The sequence below is a fragment of the Pristiophorus japonicus genome, chromosome 4, assembly GCF_044704955.1.
Source record: "Pristiophorus japonicus isolate sPriJap1 chromosome 4, sPriJap1.hap1, whole genome shotgun sequence".
NCBI lineage: Eukaryota > Metazoa > Chordata > Chondrichthyes > Pristiophoridae > Pristiophorus > Pristiophorus japonicus.
The window spans coordinates 108,650,752-108,671,277 of NC_091980.1; the positions used below are offsets into that span (position 1 = coordinate 108,650,752).

Consider the following 20,526-nt stretch of genomic DNA (forward strand, 5'->3'; position numbering starts at 1 on the left):
TGGGGGGGGGGGGGGGGGGTGGGGGGGCGCGGGAAACACTCAACTAGCTGGAGTCACATCTAGCACAAAGGAAGATGGTTGTGGTTGTTGGGGGTCGATCATCTCAGTCTCAGGACATTGCTGCAGGAGTTTCTCAGGGCAGTGTCCTGGGCCCAACCATCTTCAGCTGCTTCATCAATCACCATCCCTTAATCAAAAGCTCAGAAGCTGTGATATTTGCTGATGATTGCAGTATTCAGTTCCATTCGCAAGTCCTCAGCTAATGAAGCAGTTCATGCCCACATGCAGCAAGACCTGGACAACATTCAGGCTTGGGCTGATAAATAGCAAGTAACATTCTCACCACACAAATGCCAGGCAATGAATATCTCCTACAAGCAACTGTCTACCCACCGACCCAAGACATTCAACGGCATTACCTTCGCCAAATCCTCCACCATAAACATCCTGGGGGTCACCATTGACCAGAACTGGACCAGCCACATAAATACTGTGACAATGAGAGGTCAGAGGCTGGGTATTCTACAGTGAGTGTCTCACTTCCTGACTTCCCACATCCTTTTCACCATCTATAAGGCTCAAGTCAGGTGCTGAAATACGCTCCACTTGCCTAGATGAGGGCAGCTCAACAACACTCAACAAACTTGACACCATCCAGGATAAAGCTGCCCGCTTGATTGGCACCTCATCCACCACCTTAAACATTCACTCTCTCCACCACCGACACACCGTGGCTGTAGTGTGCACCATCTATAAGATGCACTGCAGCAACTCCCCAAGAATTCTTCGGCAGCACCTCAAACACCCACAACCTCTACCACCATCAACTGGGGTGGGACTCATGGGAGAACAACTTGGACTTGGACAAGGACAGGAGGTGCATGAGAACACCATCACCTGCAAGTTCCCCTCCAGGTTACACACTGTCCTGACCTGAAAATATATTGTCACTCCATCGTCGCTGGGTCAAAATCCTGGAACTCCCTCCCTAACAGCACTGTGGGAGTAGCTTCAACTCATGGACTGCAGCAATTCAAGGCGGCAGCTGATCACCACCTTCTCAACATAAATTAGGGATGGACAATGAATGCTGGTTTTGCCAGTGATGCCCACATCCCAGGAACGAATAAAATAAAAAGCCCAAGGTTTTTGGAGACATCATTCTCTGCTGAAGAGACTGAACAAGGTAGCAGATAGTGACTCCCAGAATCTAGAAACTTGCAATTTTTACTCACCATACAGAGAATGCTAGGGCTTAGTTTTAAACCCATCCTATCCTGTACTTCTCTAATGATAAAAAATGACTTTACACCAAAATGGTTTTCCAGGGGATTGGGGAGGGCGAATGCAGGAGTGAAACATAGAAAATAGGCTATTCAGCCCTTCGCGCCTGCACCACCATTCAATAAGATCATGTCTGATCATTCACCTTAGTACCCCTTTCCTGCTTTCTCTCCATACTCCTTGATCCCTTTAGCTGTAAGGGCCATATCTAACATGCTCTTGAATATATCCAATGAACTGGCATCAACAAGCGGGAAGGAATTCCACAGGTTAACAACTCTCCGAGTGAAGAAGTTTCTCCTCATCTCAGTCCTAAATAGCCTACCCCTTATCCTAAAGACTGTGTCCCCTGGTTCTGGACTTCCCCAACATCGGGAACATTCTTCCTGCATCTAACCTGTCCAGTCCCGTCAGAATCTTGTATGTTTCTATGAGATCCCCTCTCATCCTTCTAAACTCCAGTGTATAAAGGCCCATTTACCCAGTCTTTCCTCATATGTCAGCCCTGCCATCCCTGGAATCAGTTTGGTGAACCTTCGCTGCACTCCCTCAATAGCAAGAATGTCCTTTCTCTGACCAAAGCAATTCAAATTGATCAAAAACAAGGCAAATAATTTTTTCCTAGCTAATTTTCAAAGCAAAAATGACATACTATGTACTAGCTGATCTCTTGCAACTATATTTGGCAAGTATAGTGAGCGTTGAATACAGGATGGAGGAGAAAACCATCAACTGGGGTCGGACTCATGGGAGAACAACGTGGACTGGAGCAGCTCCATTTATTTTTAGTGTTTATCACAGAACTCAAAACAACCAGGCAAAAGGATCTATTCATGAAATGGAAAGTTCTGGAAGGACTCTTGCCATTCAAGTGAATTTTGATAAAGAAGAATAGCTACAATTTAGCTTTGAATTTTATATATTTCTTCGATACTGCCTTAAAAAAGCAATCTAAACAACTGAACAGTAAATATAAAAACAACTCCCCATATTCCATTAAGATTTAGGCGCCTGTAGTGGGTAAAGAAAACATTATTTTCTAGGAATGATAGACAGTCACCTTGCCTTTGAAGACTCTTATTAACAGGTAGATTTATAGTGTAATAGTTGTTTTATAATTTAGTAATACAACATCTCAAATCCAGCTGTCCAAAAATCGGAATCGTCTGAAAACCGGGTATTTTTGAGAAAATCCAATTTGATATTCAGTAACATTAAATCCAGAAATGTTGTTCAAAAACAGGCGGGCTGGACTAGTTATTTGCTTCGCCGCTATGTTTTTGGATTTGAGACGTTGTACCTGTAGTGGGGAGGTGGCCAAGATGATGGCAGCCTAACCACTGGGTGTCTCCAATCCGGCGATATCGGACGGTGAGGGACGAGGAAACTGGTTAAAAAAAATGTTTTAAATTGCACGCTGGGGGGCAGTGGGCAGCGAGAATCGGTGGGCAGCAAGGAGTGGAGGAGCGGTGGGAATCGACGGGTGGTGAGGATTGGCGGGCGGTGAGGAGCGGAGGGAATCGGCAGGCGGCGAGGAGCAGAGGATCGGTGGATCGGCGAAGAGTGAAGGATCGGTGGGCGGTGAGAATCGATGGATCGGCAGGAGGCGAGGAGTGCCAACAGCGAGTTCCGAAATCCAGAAAAATCTGAAAACTGGCACGGTCTCAGTCCCGAGGTTGCCGATTTGAGCCGTTGTACCTGTACCAATGTCTATTTTAATTTGCCGTTGATTCTGTATCACAGATAAAGATGTATATTTCACACAATTGCTAAGATCCCAGTGGAGCATTTATAGGATAGTAATTCTAGAAAAACTCCTTTGGCCATTTCATAGCTTGGCATACACAATATAAATTGAGGCTATTACACTCTGAACATACTTAAATGCATCTGAAGATGCTTTGCCTGCTGTCTCCTGCCTTTCCCCCACCTTTGTCCTCAACCTCTTCCCGCCCCTGAAGTATTACATTCACAAGTTGTTTGTCACAATGAGAGTCCAGTTTTCAGATTTGTCAGCACTCATTTCATGAGTCTCTTCAACAAAGGTCATGTTCTCTTCTATTCTGTTATGCAATATAATTCCTTACAATAGTTTGAATGGAAGTACAGGTATTAGGAACTGGAAAAAGAAACAAATTTCAATTGGCCAAATGAAATGAAGTTACTTAATTTCTATCAATACTGGAAGCTTTGATTCTGATGGCTGAGGGCTGAGTTGGTGAATGTGGACTGATATTGTACCACCAAGGTCATTGCCAAGGTCAGTGCCATAACTGACCTTGAGTGTCACAAATTGGGAAGGGGCAGGGAAAGAGGAAGATGGTAAAACAAAATGAATAGCCAGCACGTGGAGATAGAAACAGGCTTGAGTATACTTCCTGTCCACATGGCCAAATCTAGGATGGTCATTTTAACAATGCATATTCAACAATACCAAGGCTTCTGGGTATCTGTACATCAATACCCCATAATCAATCATTTGTAGAACAGTCCAGGTAAACGTCTGGGGAAAAGCAGAAATGCAATGAAAGTTACATCACGATGATTTCTTTCTTGTGCTTAAGCTGTATTCTATGATATATAAAGGGTTCTACAATCTCTAGCTGCCAACACAAGATAGAACAGGATCAACTCGCTTTCAGGTCTTCACCTGCAAATCTACATCTGGCTTTCACTTGTGTTACTTTAGTTAAAAAAAATGATAAATTACCTTGGGCATAAGTCCCTTGTGTCCTGTACAATAATGTCAATGACCTCATCGCAGAAATATGCTACAACACCTCCACAGGGGTGTGTATAGCATACAATTTTAACAACTTCAATGAAGCATTAAATTTCCAGTTGAAATTACTCAGGAAATATTCATAGTGGAATAAGCACAATTTATTTTCTGAATCGGTATTAAACCTATGACTGTAGGTTAACTGCTGGGGAAGGCAGGTTGGGGCGGGTGGCTTTGGCGGCCTGGAAAAACAGGTTTCTCGCAGACCCTGCTGATTTAAAGGAGGGGGGGGGGTGGTCGAGGAGGAGCACAGGGTGGCAGCAAAGATCAGCAGCCAGAGAAGCAGAGGTGGTGACTGGTGGTGGGGAATAGTGGCCCGGGTGGGGGAGTTCAAAGGTCTAAGGGGGTCTCTGATTGTGGGGGGGTGGGGGGGAGGGAACCTGGATCGAGGGAGTTAATGTAAAAGGCACTTGCCTCCTGGATCCAGCAGTCCTCACCTTGCTGTAACTGACAGGTTTTATGAAGTATGCAAAATCCGACCAGCTAAAGTTAAATACAAAATGGAGGTTAAAGCAGATCCAGCATCATTATAATATTTAAATACATGACCCGCCTCCCAGCAATGGATTGGCTACCCGTCCTGTCTAAACCAAAAGTGGAGGTGGGTTCAGTTCGGGATTCAGATTAACACTTAACTACCCACATGCCCCCAACCCACCCTATTAAAAAAAAGGTTAAAATACTCCCCGATCTCCCTAAATGCACTGGTCCAGTCTAAAAATCATTTCTACCAAGCAGATTAAAAGTACCTTTAATATCTAATTTTCTATACACTTACCACAGAAATAGATGCATCATATTTAAACATAGTTTGGCCAGGAACTGCAGAAGTGCAATTCTAGGGGCCAAAATTGCCCATCGCTGCAAACGGGGTGCAGCTACCCTGCTTCTGTTGTTTTTACCGGCGCGGTGGATGCGGTGGCCTCTTGTGCGAAATTCCGCACTTTGGTTTTTTTTCTGGCGGTCCAGAAGTCGGTCATAATGGGGGCGGACGTGGGGCGGTAAGCGGAAGTTCGCACTCTAGCGTGGCGGAAGTTGAGGGCGGTTGGAGTGGCCGCCGCTGTCAGTCATCAACGTGGTGCTGATGATGTCACCACGGCTCTCCCCTTCACTTAAAGGGGTGAGCCTGCGTGATCAGTTAAGTTCAGTCCACTGGGCCACCAGGGAGAGTTTCGGTCGGACTAACGGCTGGCACCTAAGAGTGGGTGCCAGGCTGCCTGTTGGTGGCCCGGCTAAACCTGGGGGCATAATTGTCGACCCAACATGGCAGTCGGCCGGCAAAAAAAAAACATGGTAGCAGTGGCAGTAGGTCTTCCCCTTTAATGGGAGCTGCACCGCTATTTTACAAGGTCTACAGCCTCACTGCATCAGCAGAAAAATGCAACTTTTGGCACCACGTGGCGGGAACAAGAGATATTTTTTGTGGAATTTTGCCATCGGGGGAGGGGAACATCGGCGGTGTGTGCTCTTATGACATACTTAGGATGGATCATCAGCAGTGGAGCGGGTCACCGCTGGGATACCGTAGGAGTGGAATTTTTTAAATGGCGGCCATTACACGAAAAATCGGCGGCCATTGCACTCTGCAGCGTGGCCACCAATATCCGCCGGTAACAGGCCTTAAGAGAAGGGGAAATTTTGGCCCCCTAGTTTCCCGATGGAAATTGTTATTAAACATTAAACTTGAAATGCTCCTTTAACCCAAAAATGTGGGAAAAGTTGGAGGATAAATCAGTTTAAATAACCAAACTATGACCAAAAAGCTTGGATAAGCAATTTGTTCTGAAACAAAAGTTCCCAGTTCCAAGGTCCCACCCACAAAGGTTACGTCTAAATGATGTGCCATACCACAGTCTACATTCTTAGTCACTGGCTCCAGTCCACAGATGTGCAAGAACATGACATCAGAGGTTGATTACAATTTTATTCAGTTGCTTCTCTCCTCAAAATTGAAACCTTCAATCTCACAGGGGCTACTTGTGTGAGGGTCATGCATTTTAGCAACGTAATGATCAGGCAGGAGAATAAAATGGCTCAAATTTGTTTCAAGAATATCAATAAATAGGAACATGGCAAACAATTTCACACACCCAACATGGTTAAAGATTAGTCATTGCTACACCCACAGAATTAGCAGCTGTAGTTTTTGGAACCCATATGTAACGTTTGAAGTTATTCTTCCTCCCCCAATTTCAGTGCTCCTTTCCTGAGACAATGATGCCTTGGTGGGAATCTAGCTCAAATAGCTATAAGCCAATATCCTCCTCCTCGGCAACACCTCATGGCAAGGGAGCAGCGGCAGCAGTTTTTCCTTGTAATGTATAGCACAGATCATATTTGAAATGGGAGTGCTGCTAATCTGTACAGCTCACTGGTCATTAGCTAAACACATCAGAGGAGCCTGAAACTACTTTACAGACATGGCTGGACGCTTGGGCCGGAATTTTCTGAGCCAAGAGCGGGTGGGTTGGAGGCGTGGAGGGAAGTGAAAGTTGAAGAAATCTGAACCCGACCCCAACCACTCGGGCAGGACCGGGAGGGGGGTGGGGGGGGGGGGCGGGGAGGGGATGCGGCCAACCCGCTGCCAAGATGCGGTTTGGCAATTTACATAAGATAATAATGCCTGAAGTCTCTACTTTAACCTGCAGATGGCCAGGGATCCCAGGCTCAGGAATCCCGCTTCCACCCAGCCCCTCCCCACCAAGCTCACCCACCTTCAGTCTGGCTCTCCCCGGGATTGGAACCCCCACCCTTAGTCCCCAGGGATCAAGAATCGGCACTAGGTATTGGACCCCATCCCCACCCTCCACAGGTCTGGAACAGACCCTAGGGGATGGGTACACCCCACCCTGGGGAATCGGACATCCTCCCCTCCCAGGGGAAATCAGACCCCACCCCCACCATCCTGGGCCCAGAACTTACCTATTGCCTCCTTCTCAGAGTTCCCTGTACAAATAGAAGCCGGCCTGTCAACCAGGCTGACTTCCAGGCGGGAAAGCCGTCCCCGACGTCGCACGCATACTATGAAGTTAACTTCACAGCATTCCGGGAAATCTGACCATCCGGGTATCTTGCCATCTCCCAGGTCCCCCCGCACCGTGCAGTTCCTTTTTGGTTTCCTCGAACATCACAAACACTTCTGTTGCCTCAAATCAGAAGGTTGTAGGTTCAAGCCCCACTCCGAGCACATAATCTGAGCCAAGTCCTGCATTGGTATCGGTGCCATCCTTCAAATGAAACATTAGAAGTTGCATTTGCCTGTTCAGGTAATGCACGATATTATTAGAACAAGAGAGATGCAAAATGTAATTAGTCCATATTATCTACAATGCAGCAATATCATCCCTCATTTATATAGTGTATGCAAGAGCTGAATGAATAGACAGTTCCACACCCACTTGATAAAGGTAACTACAAAAAAAAATAAAAGCAACTTTCTTTGGGGCTTCTGAAAGGCAGAGGCACCAAACACTAACTTTGATGATATGATCCTGTGGCTCTTAAACTATGATAGTGACAAAACAAAAACAGCGCAGTCTAAACACATGGACATGGCTAGCACCAAGATTCACTGCTTCTCCCTGTTCCCCCATTCGAAGGGGTATTAGGCCCAATTATCAACACCTGTGTGCTGAACTGCTTCAACCTGGAGGAACAAATTTACAATATTGTACAATTGTACAACTGTGCACCAGGAGCATGCCCCATACATGAACAAGTGCTCAGATTTTAAAACATATTTTACACATAGAATTATAGAAGGATATAGCACAGGAGGCCATCTGGCTCTTTGGTAGAGTTATCCAATTAATTCCACTCCCCTGCTCTTGTTTATAGCCCTGTATATTTTTTTCCCTTGAAGTATTTATCGAATTCTCTTTTGAGCGTTACTATTGAATCTGGTTCCACCGCCCTTTCAGGCAGTGCATTCCAGATCACAACAACTCGCTGTGTAAAGAAATGTTCTCCCTTCTCCCCTCTGGTTCTTTTGCCAATCACCTTAAATGTGTGTCCTCTGGTTACTACCATTGGAAACAGTTTCTGCTTATTTACTTTATCAAAACCATTCATGATTTTGAACACCACCATCAAATCTCCTCTTAATCTTCCCTGCTCCAACGACAACCATCCCAGCTTCTGCAGTCTCTCCACATAACTGAAGTCCCTCATCCCTGGTACCATTCAAGTAAATCGCTTCTGCATCCTCTCCAAGGCGTTGAATCGTTCCGAAAATATGGTGCCCAGAACTGAACATAATCCTCCAGCTGGGGCCTAACCAGCGTTTTATAAAAGGTTCAGCAAAGCTTCCTTGCTTTTGTACTTTGTGCCTCTATTAATAAAGCCAAGAATCCCATATACTTTTTTTAAAAAACGCCTTTTCAACTTGTTCTGCCACCTTAAGGAAGTGGCCCTAGAAATAGTGGATGCATTGGTGATCATTTTCCAACAGTGTATCGACTCTGGATCAGTTCCTATGGACTGGAGGGTAGCTAATGTAACACCACTTTTTTTTTTAAAAAGGAGGGAGAGAAAACGGGGAATTATAGACCAGTTAGCCTGACATCAGTAGTGGGGAAAAATGTTGGAATCAATTATTAAAGATGAAACAGCAGCGCATCTGGAAAGCAGTGACAGGATCGGTCCAAGTCAGCATGGATTTATGAAAAGGAAATTATGCTTGACAAATCTTCTGGAATTTTTTTGAGGATGTAATTAGTAGAGTGGACAAAGGAGAACCAGTGGATGTGATGTATTTGGACTTTCAAAAGGCTTTTGACAGGGTTCCACATAAGAGATTGGTGTGCAAAATTAAAGCACATGGTATTGAGGGCAATGTATTGATGTGGATAGAGAACTGGTTGGCAGACAGGAAGTAGTGAGTTGGGATAAATGGGTCCTTTTCAGAATGGCAGGCAGTGACTAGTACGGTGCTGCAGGGCTCAGTGCTGGGAACCCCAGCTATTTACAATATACATCAATCATTTAGAAGAAGGAATTGAGAGTAATATCTCCAATTTTGCAGATGACACTAAGCTGGGTGGCAGTGTGAGCTGTGAGGAGGATGCTAAGAGGATGCAGGGTGATTTGGACAGGTTAGGTGAGTGGGCAAATACATGACAAATGCAATATAATGTGGATAAATGTGAGGTTATCCACTTTAGTGGCAAAAACAGGAAGGCAGATTATCTGAATGGCGGCAGATTAGGGAAAAGGGAGGTGCAACGAGACCCGGGTGTCATGGTACATCAGTCATTTGAAGGTTGGCATGCAGGTGCAGCAGGCGGTGAAGGCGGCAAATGGCATGTTGGCCTTCATAGCTAGGGGATTTGAGTATAGGAGCAGGGAGGTCTTCCTGCAGCTGTACAGGGCCTTAGTGAGGCCTCACCTGGAATATTGTGTTCAGTTTTGGACTCCTAATCTGAGGAAGGACATTCTTGCTATTGAGGGAGTGCAGCGAAGGTTCACCTGACTGATGCCCGGGATGGCAGAACTGACATATGAGGAGAGACTGGATCGACTAGGCCTGTATTCACTGGAGTTTAGAAGGATGAGAGGGGATCTCGTAAAAACATATAAAATTCTGACGGGACTGGACAGGTTAGATGCAGGGAGAAGGTTCCCGATGTTGGGAGAGTCCAGAACCAGGGGTCAAAGTCAAAGGAGGAGTTAGCCATTTAGGACCGAGATGAGGAGAAACTTCTGCACTTGAGAGTTGTTAACTTGTGGAATTCTCTTCCGCAGAGTTGTTGATGCCAGTTCGTTAGATGTATTTAAGAGGGGTTTGGATATGGCCCTTACAGCTAAAGGGATCAAGGGTATGGAGAGAAAGCAGGAAGGGGGTACTGAGGTGAATGATCAGCCATGATATTGAATACTGGTGCAGGCTTGAAGGGCCAAATGGCCTACTCCGACATCTATTTTCTACGTTTCTATGTTTCAATGTTAAGATTTGTATACATACAACCCCAGGTCTCTGTGATCCTACAACCCCTTTAAAATGGTACCATTTATTTCATATTGCCTCTCATTCTTCCTACTAAAATGTATCACTTTTAGCTCCTTAAAATAGTTCAGTACAGAACAAAAATATCACCTCAAAACCACTTCAGTTACAAAATGAGATACTGGAGATCTTGTGGCAGACCGAAGAAAGCAACAACAATGTTTTGGCCACTTTTACTGCTGCTGCTTTACGATTAGAAGGACAAAACCACAAATGTAGAGTCATTTTTAGAACACTACTATAAAATACAGTACAACATACAAAAGCATAAAGACATCTTGAAGCAAGAGCATATTTCAAAATATTTGCCTGTAACAATGTTGAAATAAATGTAAATTATGAAGCAAATATATCCATTAAGCAACACAGCGCACCCCCCATCCCCATGGCAGCCGCCCCCCCAACAAACATTTTGGCCAGAATTCAATGGAAAAGGAAGGACTTGAGCTATCTAGTTCATGCAATGTACTCTCTTATAACTCCTCCACATTTTGAGCAGAAGAACAAACAATCTTTGTTCTCCACTATAAATATAAAAAAATGAGTCATTCATCATATTATATCACATGGCATACTTCACAACAAATTGCAACTATCTCAGTTTGCAGCCAGACCACAGGAGTACATTAGTATCCATCAGCCATTCTTACATCAGCACCATTGTATTTATGAAGGTTACAAGTCCCATTCCCCCATCCATGTTCTTCTTTAAACTTACTTCCCCAGGGAAAGGGTCAGGAATCCTACACAGGCCTTGATTTTGTTCTGCGCTTCCAGATGAGTCATTCCTTCAGTATTTTCACCATCGATGGACAGCACAGTATCTCCCAGTCCAACATTCGCTAGGTCTGCCTTACCACCCGGTGTAACCTGTAGCAAAACACACAATTTTGATGTTTTAGTACAACCTAAACAAAAGCTTTTAAGATCAATAGTGAATATACAATTTATGCATGATCAAATACATTTTCTACAAGCTTCCCAATGATTTAATTATACACTCTGAAGTTATTTCAATATTCCATGTCATCCAGAATTTTATTGAAAACAAGCCATCTTTTCACAGGCTTATACATTGGCTGCTTTTATAAGATATCGTGGTTGAGTTGATAAAGGAGCTCTGTCCTACTTCATGTTATAAACTCCATGGGGTTTCTTCATTCTCCTGCTGTAACTTGTTGGAACCTGAGAGAAAGTGATTCAATGTGCCCTTTTCAGTGGTTTTACACCGTTTCTCAGAGTGGGTGGATGGGGGAGGGGGCAGGGTGGCGGTCCCAGCGATCTCCAACTGAAGTTATGGTGGAAGAATAGTAAACCGACAAAAATTTGGGGTTGCTGTTTTTGTCTGGGTGCTCGGGTTAAAATAATGTCCAAGTAGGAATATATACACATTAGCGAGGCCTTTCAAACCCTTCCCATCTCTGGGAGGGAGTCATTACATCTTAATTATCTCCCTTCTTTGAAATGTTAGACAGATGAAAAGTTTGCAGGCGCACATTAAGGGTGGTTCGGGAGACCAAGTAATTTGAGATCATGTAATTCAGATGTTATAATAAAAGCAATTCAAATGCTGAAACAAAAAGCCATCAATTCTCTGTCTGGAAAGGTAAAAACTGTTTACATGCCAAGTGTAAAATGACTGCTTTGATCTGGCATGTGGAAAACCCTCGGAGTGGCATTTATGCCGCTGCCTTTCCTCACCTTGCAGTGCCCGTACCCATTTCCACATCGTAGTGGAAAGCTGCCACCACTGCATGAAACAGATAGGGCTGTTACATTCATCAAAAATCAGATTCTGAAAAATGACCCAATATTTCAGACATTGTGCAGTTACTGTATTGTCCATTCCTGCTGTATTCCTTTTGATTCGGTTCAGTTCGAAATCTTAAAATGAGCTCCATTTTGAAGGATATGGTCGGATGGTGACCATTTCTTTCTTTTTGATTGTCAGGTGTTAACGGTGGAGAGCCTGTGTACCTTCGGTGTGAAAAAGGAAATTAGCTCATCCAGTGGCAATTTACAGCACGGAGAGCCTGATTACTTTGTCTATTCTTAGCAACTGGAGGGTTCAAGGAGTCCAAAATTCAGGGTCCCAATAAGGCCAATTACTGCCGGAATGCGGCGGCCAGGCGGTGGAATCCAATGGCCACCAATTTCTGGTCAAATTGCCGCCGCCAGCCAAATCCAGCAGTGGGGGGTTTCTGGCAGTCCCACTTCCGCCTCGCCGCTGCCGAGCAGCCGTAAGTGCGTCATTCGTGTGCGCACCGCCGGGACTCCCCACCTCCGTCAAAATTCAGGCCGAAAAATCTATTGCCTGCCGAGAGCTTTCTCTGTCGGTGCACCTTGTATTCTCTGTGAGCCCTGGCAGTGTGGCGGCCATTAAAGGCAAGGGCCAACTGCCGCGGCCTCTATTTTATATTTTTTGCCGGCCGAAAACTATTGTGCCCCCGGGTTCGGCCGGGCCGCCAACAGGCAGCCTGGCACCCCCTCTTGGATACCAGGCCACTGGCCCGGCCGAAACCCTCCCTGAAGGTCGAACCTCAATAATTGGCGATTCTCTCCCCTTTAAGTTAACGCAGACGCGCAATGACGTCATCACCGCTCCGCTACTGAGTAAGAGCAGCGGAGAATCCAGCCCGCCTCCACTTCCACTCCTCACCAGCACTCACCGCCGCACTCCCGCCCCCAATTATGGCAGGAGTGGTCGCTTAAAAAAAAAAAGACAAAGCTGAATATCGATCAAGAGTCGACCTCGTCCTACCCAGTGGTGAAAACACTTTAAAAACGGTAAGTGCGCCAGGTTTCTGGTGGGCCTGAATTTTGGCCCCAAGATCTTTTGACCATTTTTTGCAGAAAGGACTTGGGGGTGGCAGGAGGAATAAAATTTTAAAGCAGTGTGTAATTCTTCAAGTAAAACAAAAAAAGGGTCTGAGACAGTAGGTAGTTAGGGTATTAATTAGCTACTGTTACGAGTTCATGTCTACTGTGGATACCTTCTTAGATTCATTGCTATTGTTTTTTCTGGCCTGAGGAGGTTTTATGAAATCTGGCTTGCACTACCCTGAATCAATTGTATGATAGTACGGCTCAGGGGTGTAACAATCACACCCCTTATGACCTAAACTGGATATCCATGTCTTTCTTCAATCTCTCCAAAGGTGGACTGGGTTAACACTTGGTGAGGTGAGACTTAGTTTGAAGTACTAAGCTGCATAATAACACAGTAAGGTGAATGTGCAGAACAATAATTATAATTAGATTCACTGTTTGATGAATACAAATTATCTTTATGTAATAATATAAATACTATGCTAGCCTACTTCAGTGAGTCATCCTGCTCGATTTAAACAGAACTCCTTTGCATGCTGCCTTTTTGAGCCTGCCCTTTCTGGGGTCTTTCTGGTTAAGCTGCTGCTTCTGCTTTTTTCTCAATTTTTCAAAGTAAAAAAAATGTCCAACAAAATGGGTACAAGGTGTTTATGAATTATAGAGACACGCCACTGAATTGATTATTTACAATCAATGAGAAGCCAACTTCAAGACTAGCTCATTAGCATATGAACAACCCACTGTCTCAGATCTTTTTTAAAAAACTGCTGTAATACAGTATGCCTTTAATGTAACTCTTTATCTAAATCCTTTATGGAAAATATTTTTTTTTTAAATCCTGAAACAAGACCTATAATCTTGACAGAAAAAAAAATTGAAGAAATCTGAAATAAAAAGAAAATGCTGGAAACATTCAGCAGATCAGGCAGCATCTGTGCACATAGAAACAGAGTTAACGTCTCAGATTAATGACCTTACATCCGTTGTCCCTCCTTACTTTCTGCCTGACCTGCTGGCTGTTTCCAGCATTGTGTGTTTTTACTTCAGATAACTTTGATGTTGTTTCCTCATTAACTGCAAAGAAACAACAATTTCATAGCTTTAAACCAAGCCTTTGCTCAGCTAATGTTAACTCATTATAAGGTGTATCTTCAGATAGATTGAAGAAATACATGTACAAAGACACAAGGATCGCTTCCAGATTGCAAGGCAATGCTATTGCTAACATCCCTGGTATCATACAAATAGATATCGGGAAATGCAAGCCAATTTCCATAAAAGCTAGACTACTCAGGTCACTTAGGTACATGTGCTGATCGTTTTAATGATCTCATGAACACTGAAAGCTGTTGCGTGGGTGAGATATCAGATGTCGCATGCCATCCCATGAACCACTGTTCAAAGTGCCTTGGGCACAGCTTGGGGAGGGGGACAGGGGGGAAAGACACCAAGCAAGAAGTCAGATGTGTGGACAAGGTGATCAGGTGTTTTAAATGCAGTGAAAGTGGCCAGAAGTTGAATCACTGTTGTTGGGAATCTTGGGATGTGAACAAGGCGGCTATGTGAGCTCATAAGGTTTGAAACGGCCAGGTGTGCGGTGACTGTGGTTGTGGATAGGTTGACTCATTTTCACTTGGGTCATGGCAAATAGGACACATGTAAGGGGTAGAGAGATTCTGGCTATTCAATCATGATAGCATATGCAAGCCCAGTTAATGACTGCAGTTACAGAAAAAAATGCTCATATTCAGGCTCTATGCATGACCTCAGAACAGCCTGTGGCCAGAGATTGGCTGGAATATTTTGGTTACAGAGGAGTCATAGAAGTGAGAGTTTATTCAGCTATGCCATTCAATGTTTTAGGAGGTAATAACATAGATAGAGAGAAAGCAGCGCAGGCAAGAGGAAATTATGCTGCATAGGTGTAAATATGCTTCGTATTAGCCAGAATGCATTAATTTAACCAGAGTACATTATTAAATATAAAATTCTATATCTTCTGAACCTCCAGAAATTCACCATTCCCTGCCTTCACTCTTTTGGTGAATGTTCCGTGATTTTTTTTGGTACACGGACTCTTTGGCGGGCCCAATCTTTCACGCATGCGCAGTTATTTTCCATTGAAAAGCCGGTGAACGGCCTGCACGGGACCTCCAGACTGCTGGCTGCACAGCTTAGTGGGAACGAAAGTGGAAGCTGGGCTAATAAAGCACACCTGTTTAAAAGTCTGGCTTCAGCCTGCAAATTTGGGATTATTCGATGTCTACCATGATTTACACATGCCTGGAGACGCTAAAACAGACGCCTGCAGGTTTAGCACTCAAGCACTGTTAAGCAATTTTGGTGGAGCTGTAAATGCAGCCTCCACGCACCCACTTCCACCAAAGGTGCGGAGTGTGCTGGCTGACAACGGAACGTTTCAGGATCGCTCAGGGACTGAGGTGGAGGTATGTCCTGTACTCGTGGGGGGTGGGGGGGGGGAAGCCAACTCGCCCTCCTGACCCTCTCTGCAGCAGAAGATGGTGCTCCTCTGCCTGGCCTCATGTCCTCCTCCAGATCAAGGGGACCCCTCGTAAGATACCTGTAATCAAGCACTCCCTTTCTCCTGGTGACTCCTATAAGGCACTCATTCTCTTTAGGTGAAGTCCTCAAAGTTTCCAAAATAAATGTTGGGAGTGTTGGTGAAGTCTTGACAAAGTCTTCTGATGTGTCTCCGTCCTCTTCAAACTTCCGGCAGCAATTGAACAGTGAAAGCTGAGCATAGCTTTAAGTAGTGGTCGAAATCCTCAGCAATGACTGGTTTGCTCCTGTTCAGCTGGTCATTGTTGGAAGAAGTTGTTAAATTAAGCACGATCCACCAAAATGCTGCCTCTTTAATGAGCACTAGCAGGCAAGTTAATTGTCAATCAGGCCCTTAACGATCCTCCGGGTGGCCGTTCCTAGTGGCGCTTTAACTCCTTTACCAAGATGGCGTCTTGCGCTAAATGTAGGCTAAACCAGCGTTGTAGATCAAGACTCCATTTTGGCCACCTCGGAGGCTCTTTAGCGCCTAAAATATTCGAGGAAAATTGCCCCCTTGGACTTCCTCCTTCAGTCTCCATGTACCTATGATTTTCCCCTTTAATACAAGTGAGGAAATATTGGGTATACCCACATCTTAAAATTACAAAGCCCATGTAACAAATTGCACATATTACAGGTTTATAATCAGAGATGTTCTGGAACATTCAGCTTTTTGAGGCCACGTCAACTTTTGATAGTATTCTAGATTCACATATATGCAAAAAGTAATGTGTTAGTCATGATTTAAGTTTACCTGGAGCACCCTTATGAGTGAACTGTAAAATATGTATGGAGGGGGGGGGCAGATCATTGCATTAGCATTACCACAGAGAGCTTTGCTGCAAACTGAGACTACAGCTATACAACAAGACCAGCTTTAAAGGTTTTAAAAATAATGTTATAATAGAAAAATATAAGAAAATTAACTAAAGTTAAATTGTACATTCCCTTTCTATGCACTCGATCAGCGAGGAAACCTGCTCTCTCTCTCCTCTGATGCTAAGTGAATAAGTGCATTATAGGCATCAGCCTTGGCTCAGTGTAAACAATCTCACCTCTGAGTCAGGTGGTCATGGGTTCAAGTCACACTCTGAGACCCGAGATCAATTGATATTTGGGCACTAAGGGAATCAAGAGATATGGGGATAGGATGGGAAAGTGAAGTTGATGTAGACAATCAGCCATGATCTTATTGAATGGCACAGCAGACTCCGGGGCCATATCACCTACACCTGCTCCTATTTCTTTTGTTCTAGCACATAATCTAGTGTCCTAGCCACTATTTATCTCTCAACCAACATCACTAAAAAAAATTATCTGATCATCGTTTCATTACTGTTTCTCTACATCATCATCATAGGCAGTCCGTCAGAGTCAAGGATGACCTGCTTCCACATTACATTATAAGAATGACGACATTTTGAAAATACTTAATTGGCTGTAAAGAACTTTGGAATGACCGGAGGTCGTGAAAGTCACTATATAAATGCAAGTTGTTTCTTTAGTTGAGCCTTATAGACCAAGAAGGTGTCCTAGACTTCCCTAGACTGTACCAAGGTAGCTGATCTCATCCAGCACTGAATACAAGAATGACAAATAACATACTTTAATAAATGCAGGTATAAATGCACAAGCATTAGGTGGATAAATTGCATTATAACTCATCATTTGAATAGCATAATTTATTTCTATGTCTACCTCCAATAAAGGCAAAAGATATAAATAAGCACATTTGACATTTTTTGTAATTGTTTAATTCAGTCCACATGGGCTGACTAAGGGATACTGTGTAGAAACATGTGTGTTTGTGGGGGTCAAGTCAAATCTTACTGACAGGAATTGCAAACCACAATTGGCTTGCTTGCATCAGAAAGTAAAATTGCCACAGATACCTGCCATCTTTTGTAATAGTCTGTGAATGCACACACAAGGTTCTGGTTTATGAGGGTTACCATCAAATTTTATCTGGATTTCATCACCCCATTTCCTGTAGAAAGGATGATTATTTTCAGACATTACCTCACAATCGTTTCAGATAATTCAAAACCTCAGCTCATCATACAACTAATATTACTAAAAATTATAGGACAAATTTAATTATTAGATTGTACTCAGTACCATTATATAAAATGTTCAACTTCCATCACCATCACTTGCATAACATCTTGAGTAAAAGTATTGTCATGTTACAATACTGTTCCACAAATTATAAAAACACTGCTGCAATGCACAACACTTAAGCTGAGTATTTTTCCAAATCTGTTTGCCTAAGCTTCTACACTGGCAAAATTAATGGCCAGCTTGTATCCATACTTACAATGACCACCACCTAACCCAATCAGCATGGCATAATGTAGGACACCACCACCACACTGGTAATGCATTTCCTCTCCCATTCCCAAACAACTGCAGAAAATAACAAAATATTTTTAGAACAACCAAATGGGTTTTCTGGACTTTTGCAGCAATGTAATAAAGCCCTTTATTAAAAAAAAACATTGTATTGGCCATATTTACTTAAAAGTGTACCATTGCAAATAAGTACAGGTTGAACCCCCCTTATCCGGAACCACCCCTTGTCTGTAACCATTCCCGGCCACGGTGGGGAAGAGCCACAGTAAACCCAGGGGCTGGAATCAATATAAAACTCCCCTCGGGCTGTACTTGTAAACTTTTTGTATATAGGTTTTTTCAGATCATGGCGCTCGATGTAGTGCCATGTATAATGCAAGTTCTGTTTAGTAATGTATGTTGCAAAGAAATGTAACTGTACCCTCACCCATTCCATGTACCGTATAGTGCCACTAGTAAAGTAATTTGATGACGGTATTACAATGTATCCTGGATTGTACTGAAATGTACCTGGAAATGTAAAGCAAGCAAATGTATTGAACGGAACTGCCATTAGCATCCAAATGTATTGTATGGAATTGCTGACCGCATCCAAATGTACTGAACTGCCTTCCAATGTATTGTGCAAATTTTTGTACGAATAAAGTATATTTTGAAATTGAAAAAAATTCCCGGCCACCGGGTGGCGCATGCGCAGGACTCCGACATGAACAAATTTAACAAATTGAAGTCCCTCCTCGCTGCCGACTCCCGCAATCACTGGCCTGACCCGGGATCCACCACCCACCCCCCCACCCATCCCCATGATCTCTCTGACACACTCCCAGCCCCAAGCCAGCCAGCCCCGATATCCTCTTGCTCAGTACCTGTACCATCCAATTTAACGTGACCACCCCTCGCCCAGAAGAATCCCTTATCCGGAACAGGTCAGGTCCCAAGGGTTCTGGATAAGAGAGGTTCAACCTGTATCTATATTCGGGCAATGTAATAACATTTACATCACTGATACAAATTGCAATGCATCAATACACTGTCTGGTAGAGGTCAGATTCAAACAATACCACAGAGATGACTGGGACTTCAATCCAATGCTTTAACACCCAAAGTTTGTGCTACAAATTTATCACTATTGCTGTCCACAAACTTCACTGGCAGCTAATATACCAGCTGCAAAAAGGAACAGTTTGCAGAATGGGCCAAAGTTTGCTAGAAAATAAGGAACATCACAAAATGAAAAAAAAAAATCACACCCCTTCGAATCTATTCCTTTTAAATGACCAGCACAATGGTTTAGAATATGTACTCAGGTTCTGTGTTCAAATTCAGCCCTAATGAGGGGTACAAACGTTATTGCCTCCTATTTGCAAATGGTTGCAAGATTTTCAGGTGAAGTGAACTTACATAGCCTCAAGTCATAGCCAAGTTTACCAAAACTTGGTGCTAAATGAGCACGGTGAAGAGGCCACAGATTCAATGGCGTTGGAAGCTGAAGATTGGTCTGGTGAAGAGATACTCTGGTGAAGTGCTGGACATTTTGTAGAGTTTTAGCCAGGACTCAACCTTACCAAGTAAATAAAACTGGATGAAAAATAAAAACAAACGTTGAATTTTCTTACAATGATATTACTCATTTGAATGCAACAAAACTCACGTCGAAAATTTTTTTAACCCACTTATCAAGTCCCTTACTTCCAAAATGTCGTGCATTTTTTTGGTCATGCTCCTTTTACAATTTGAAACAAACTAAAGAAAAGATACACCAATCAATAAAATATCCAAAATAAGAAACACTTGAAGCTTCACCAACTCCCACAAGGACAACTACAAGATATGTAGCCTTTATTATTTCATTATGACCAGTTGTATTCCATAGTTAGCATTCTGATGATCTTAAACAAAAAAACCTAGAAGCATATAATTTTGATTAATCCCTTAAATCTGCAATGTTTTTATATGGCCAGCCATGGGCAATACCAAGCTGTCCCATTCTCAACTGCTCGCTCTACATAATGCTGAAGCTAGAAAACCTTAATGTACCTACGTACAAGAAAGAGGTATTGTAAGATCACATGATAATTATGGTCCATCTTAGTTCATCCAGTTATTCCACATGTTGAACATGTGAAGAAGAATTTCTGTAGTCCAAGATTACCCCTCACTAGTTTGAATCGATGTGTCCTAGTCCTACTTCTGTAGTTTAAAGTAACAATCAAGGGTAACTTCTTCAAGACCATTAAATATCTTCTATATTCATACAAGATCACATCTCAGGTGCTCTTTCTCAGCTGAAAAGCCCAAGCTTCTCCAATCTTTCCTCATAACTCATACCCTTGACACTGGGACGAGACTAGTAGCACTTTGTTCATTGCTTTAAGCGCTTGACTGTATCTCGTTTCTTGGCAACTAGAACCAGATGCAGTATTCAAGGTGTAAAGTGTAGCATGATTATTGTTCACGCATTTACATTTAAAAAAAGGTACTACTGGAGAGACAAAGGGCCCAACTTTGGCCATAACTTGCATCAATTTTTTTGGAGTAAGTTGTTTTTTCTGGCCTAAGTTAAAAAAATGCCATTTTCCCCAAACAATTTGCTCCAGAGTAATAAGTCAGTTAGGTGCGATTTTTTTTAATATCTGTTTTTTTTCCAAAAGGGGGCATTCCCAGAAACTTACACCTGTTTTGGCTATTTATGCCACTTTGGCCAGCAAAAACT

General features: G+C 43.3%; 1 protein-coding gene across 2 annotated transcripts in view; it reads right to left on the minus strand.

Moving 5' to 3' along the window:
• Positions 1-20,526, minus strand: part of pdlim7 (PDZ and LIM domain 7) — a 165,879-nt gene that overhangs the window by 113,410 nt on the left and 31,943 nt on the right. For both annotated transcript variants that reach the window (XM_070878487.1, XM_070878486.1), the window contains exon 2: positions 10,789-10,940. In XM_070878487.1, the coding sequence (XP_070734588.1) occupies positions 10,789-10,940 (152 nt within the window). The remainder of the gene's footprint in view (positions 1-10,788; positions 10,941-20,526) is intronic.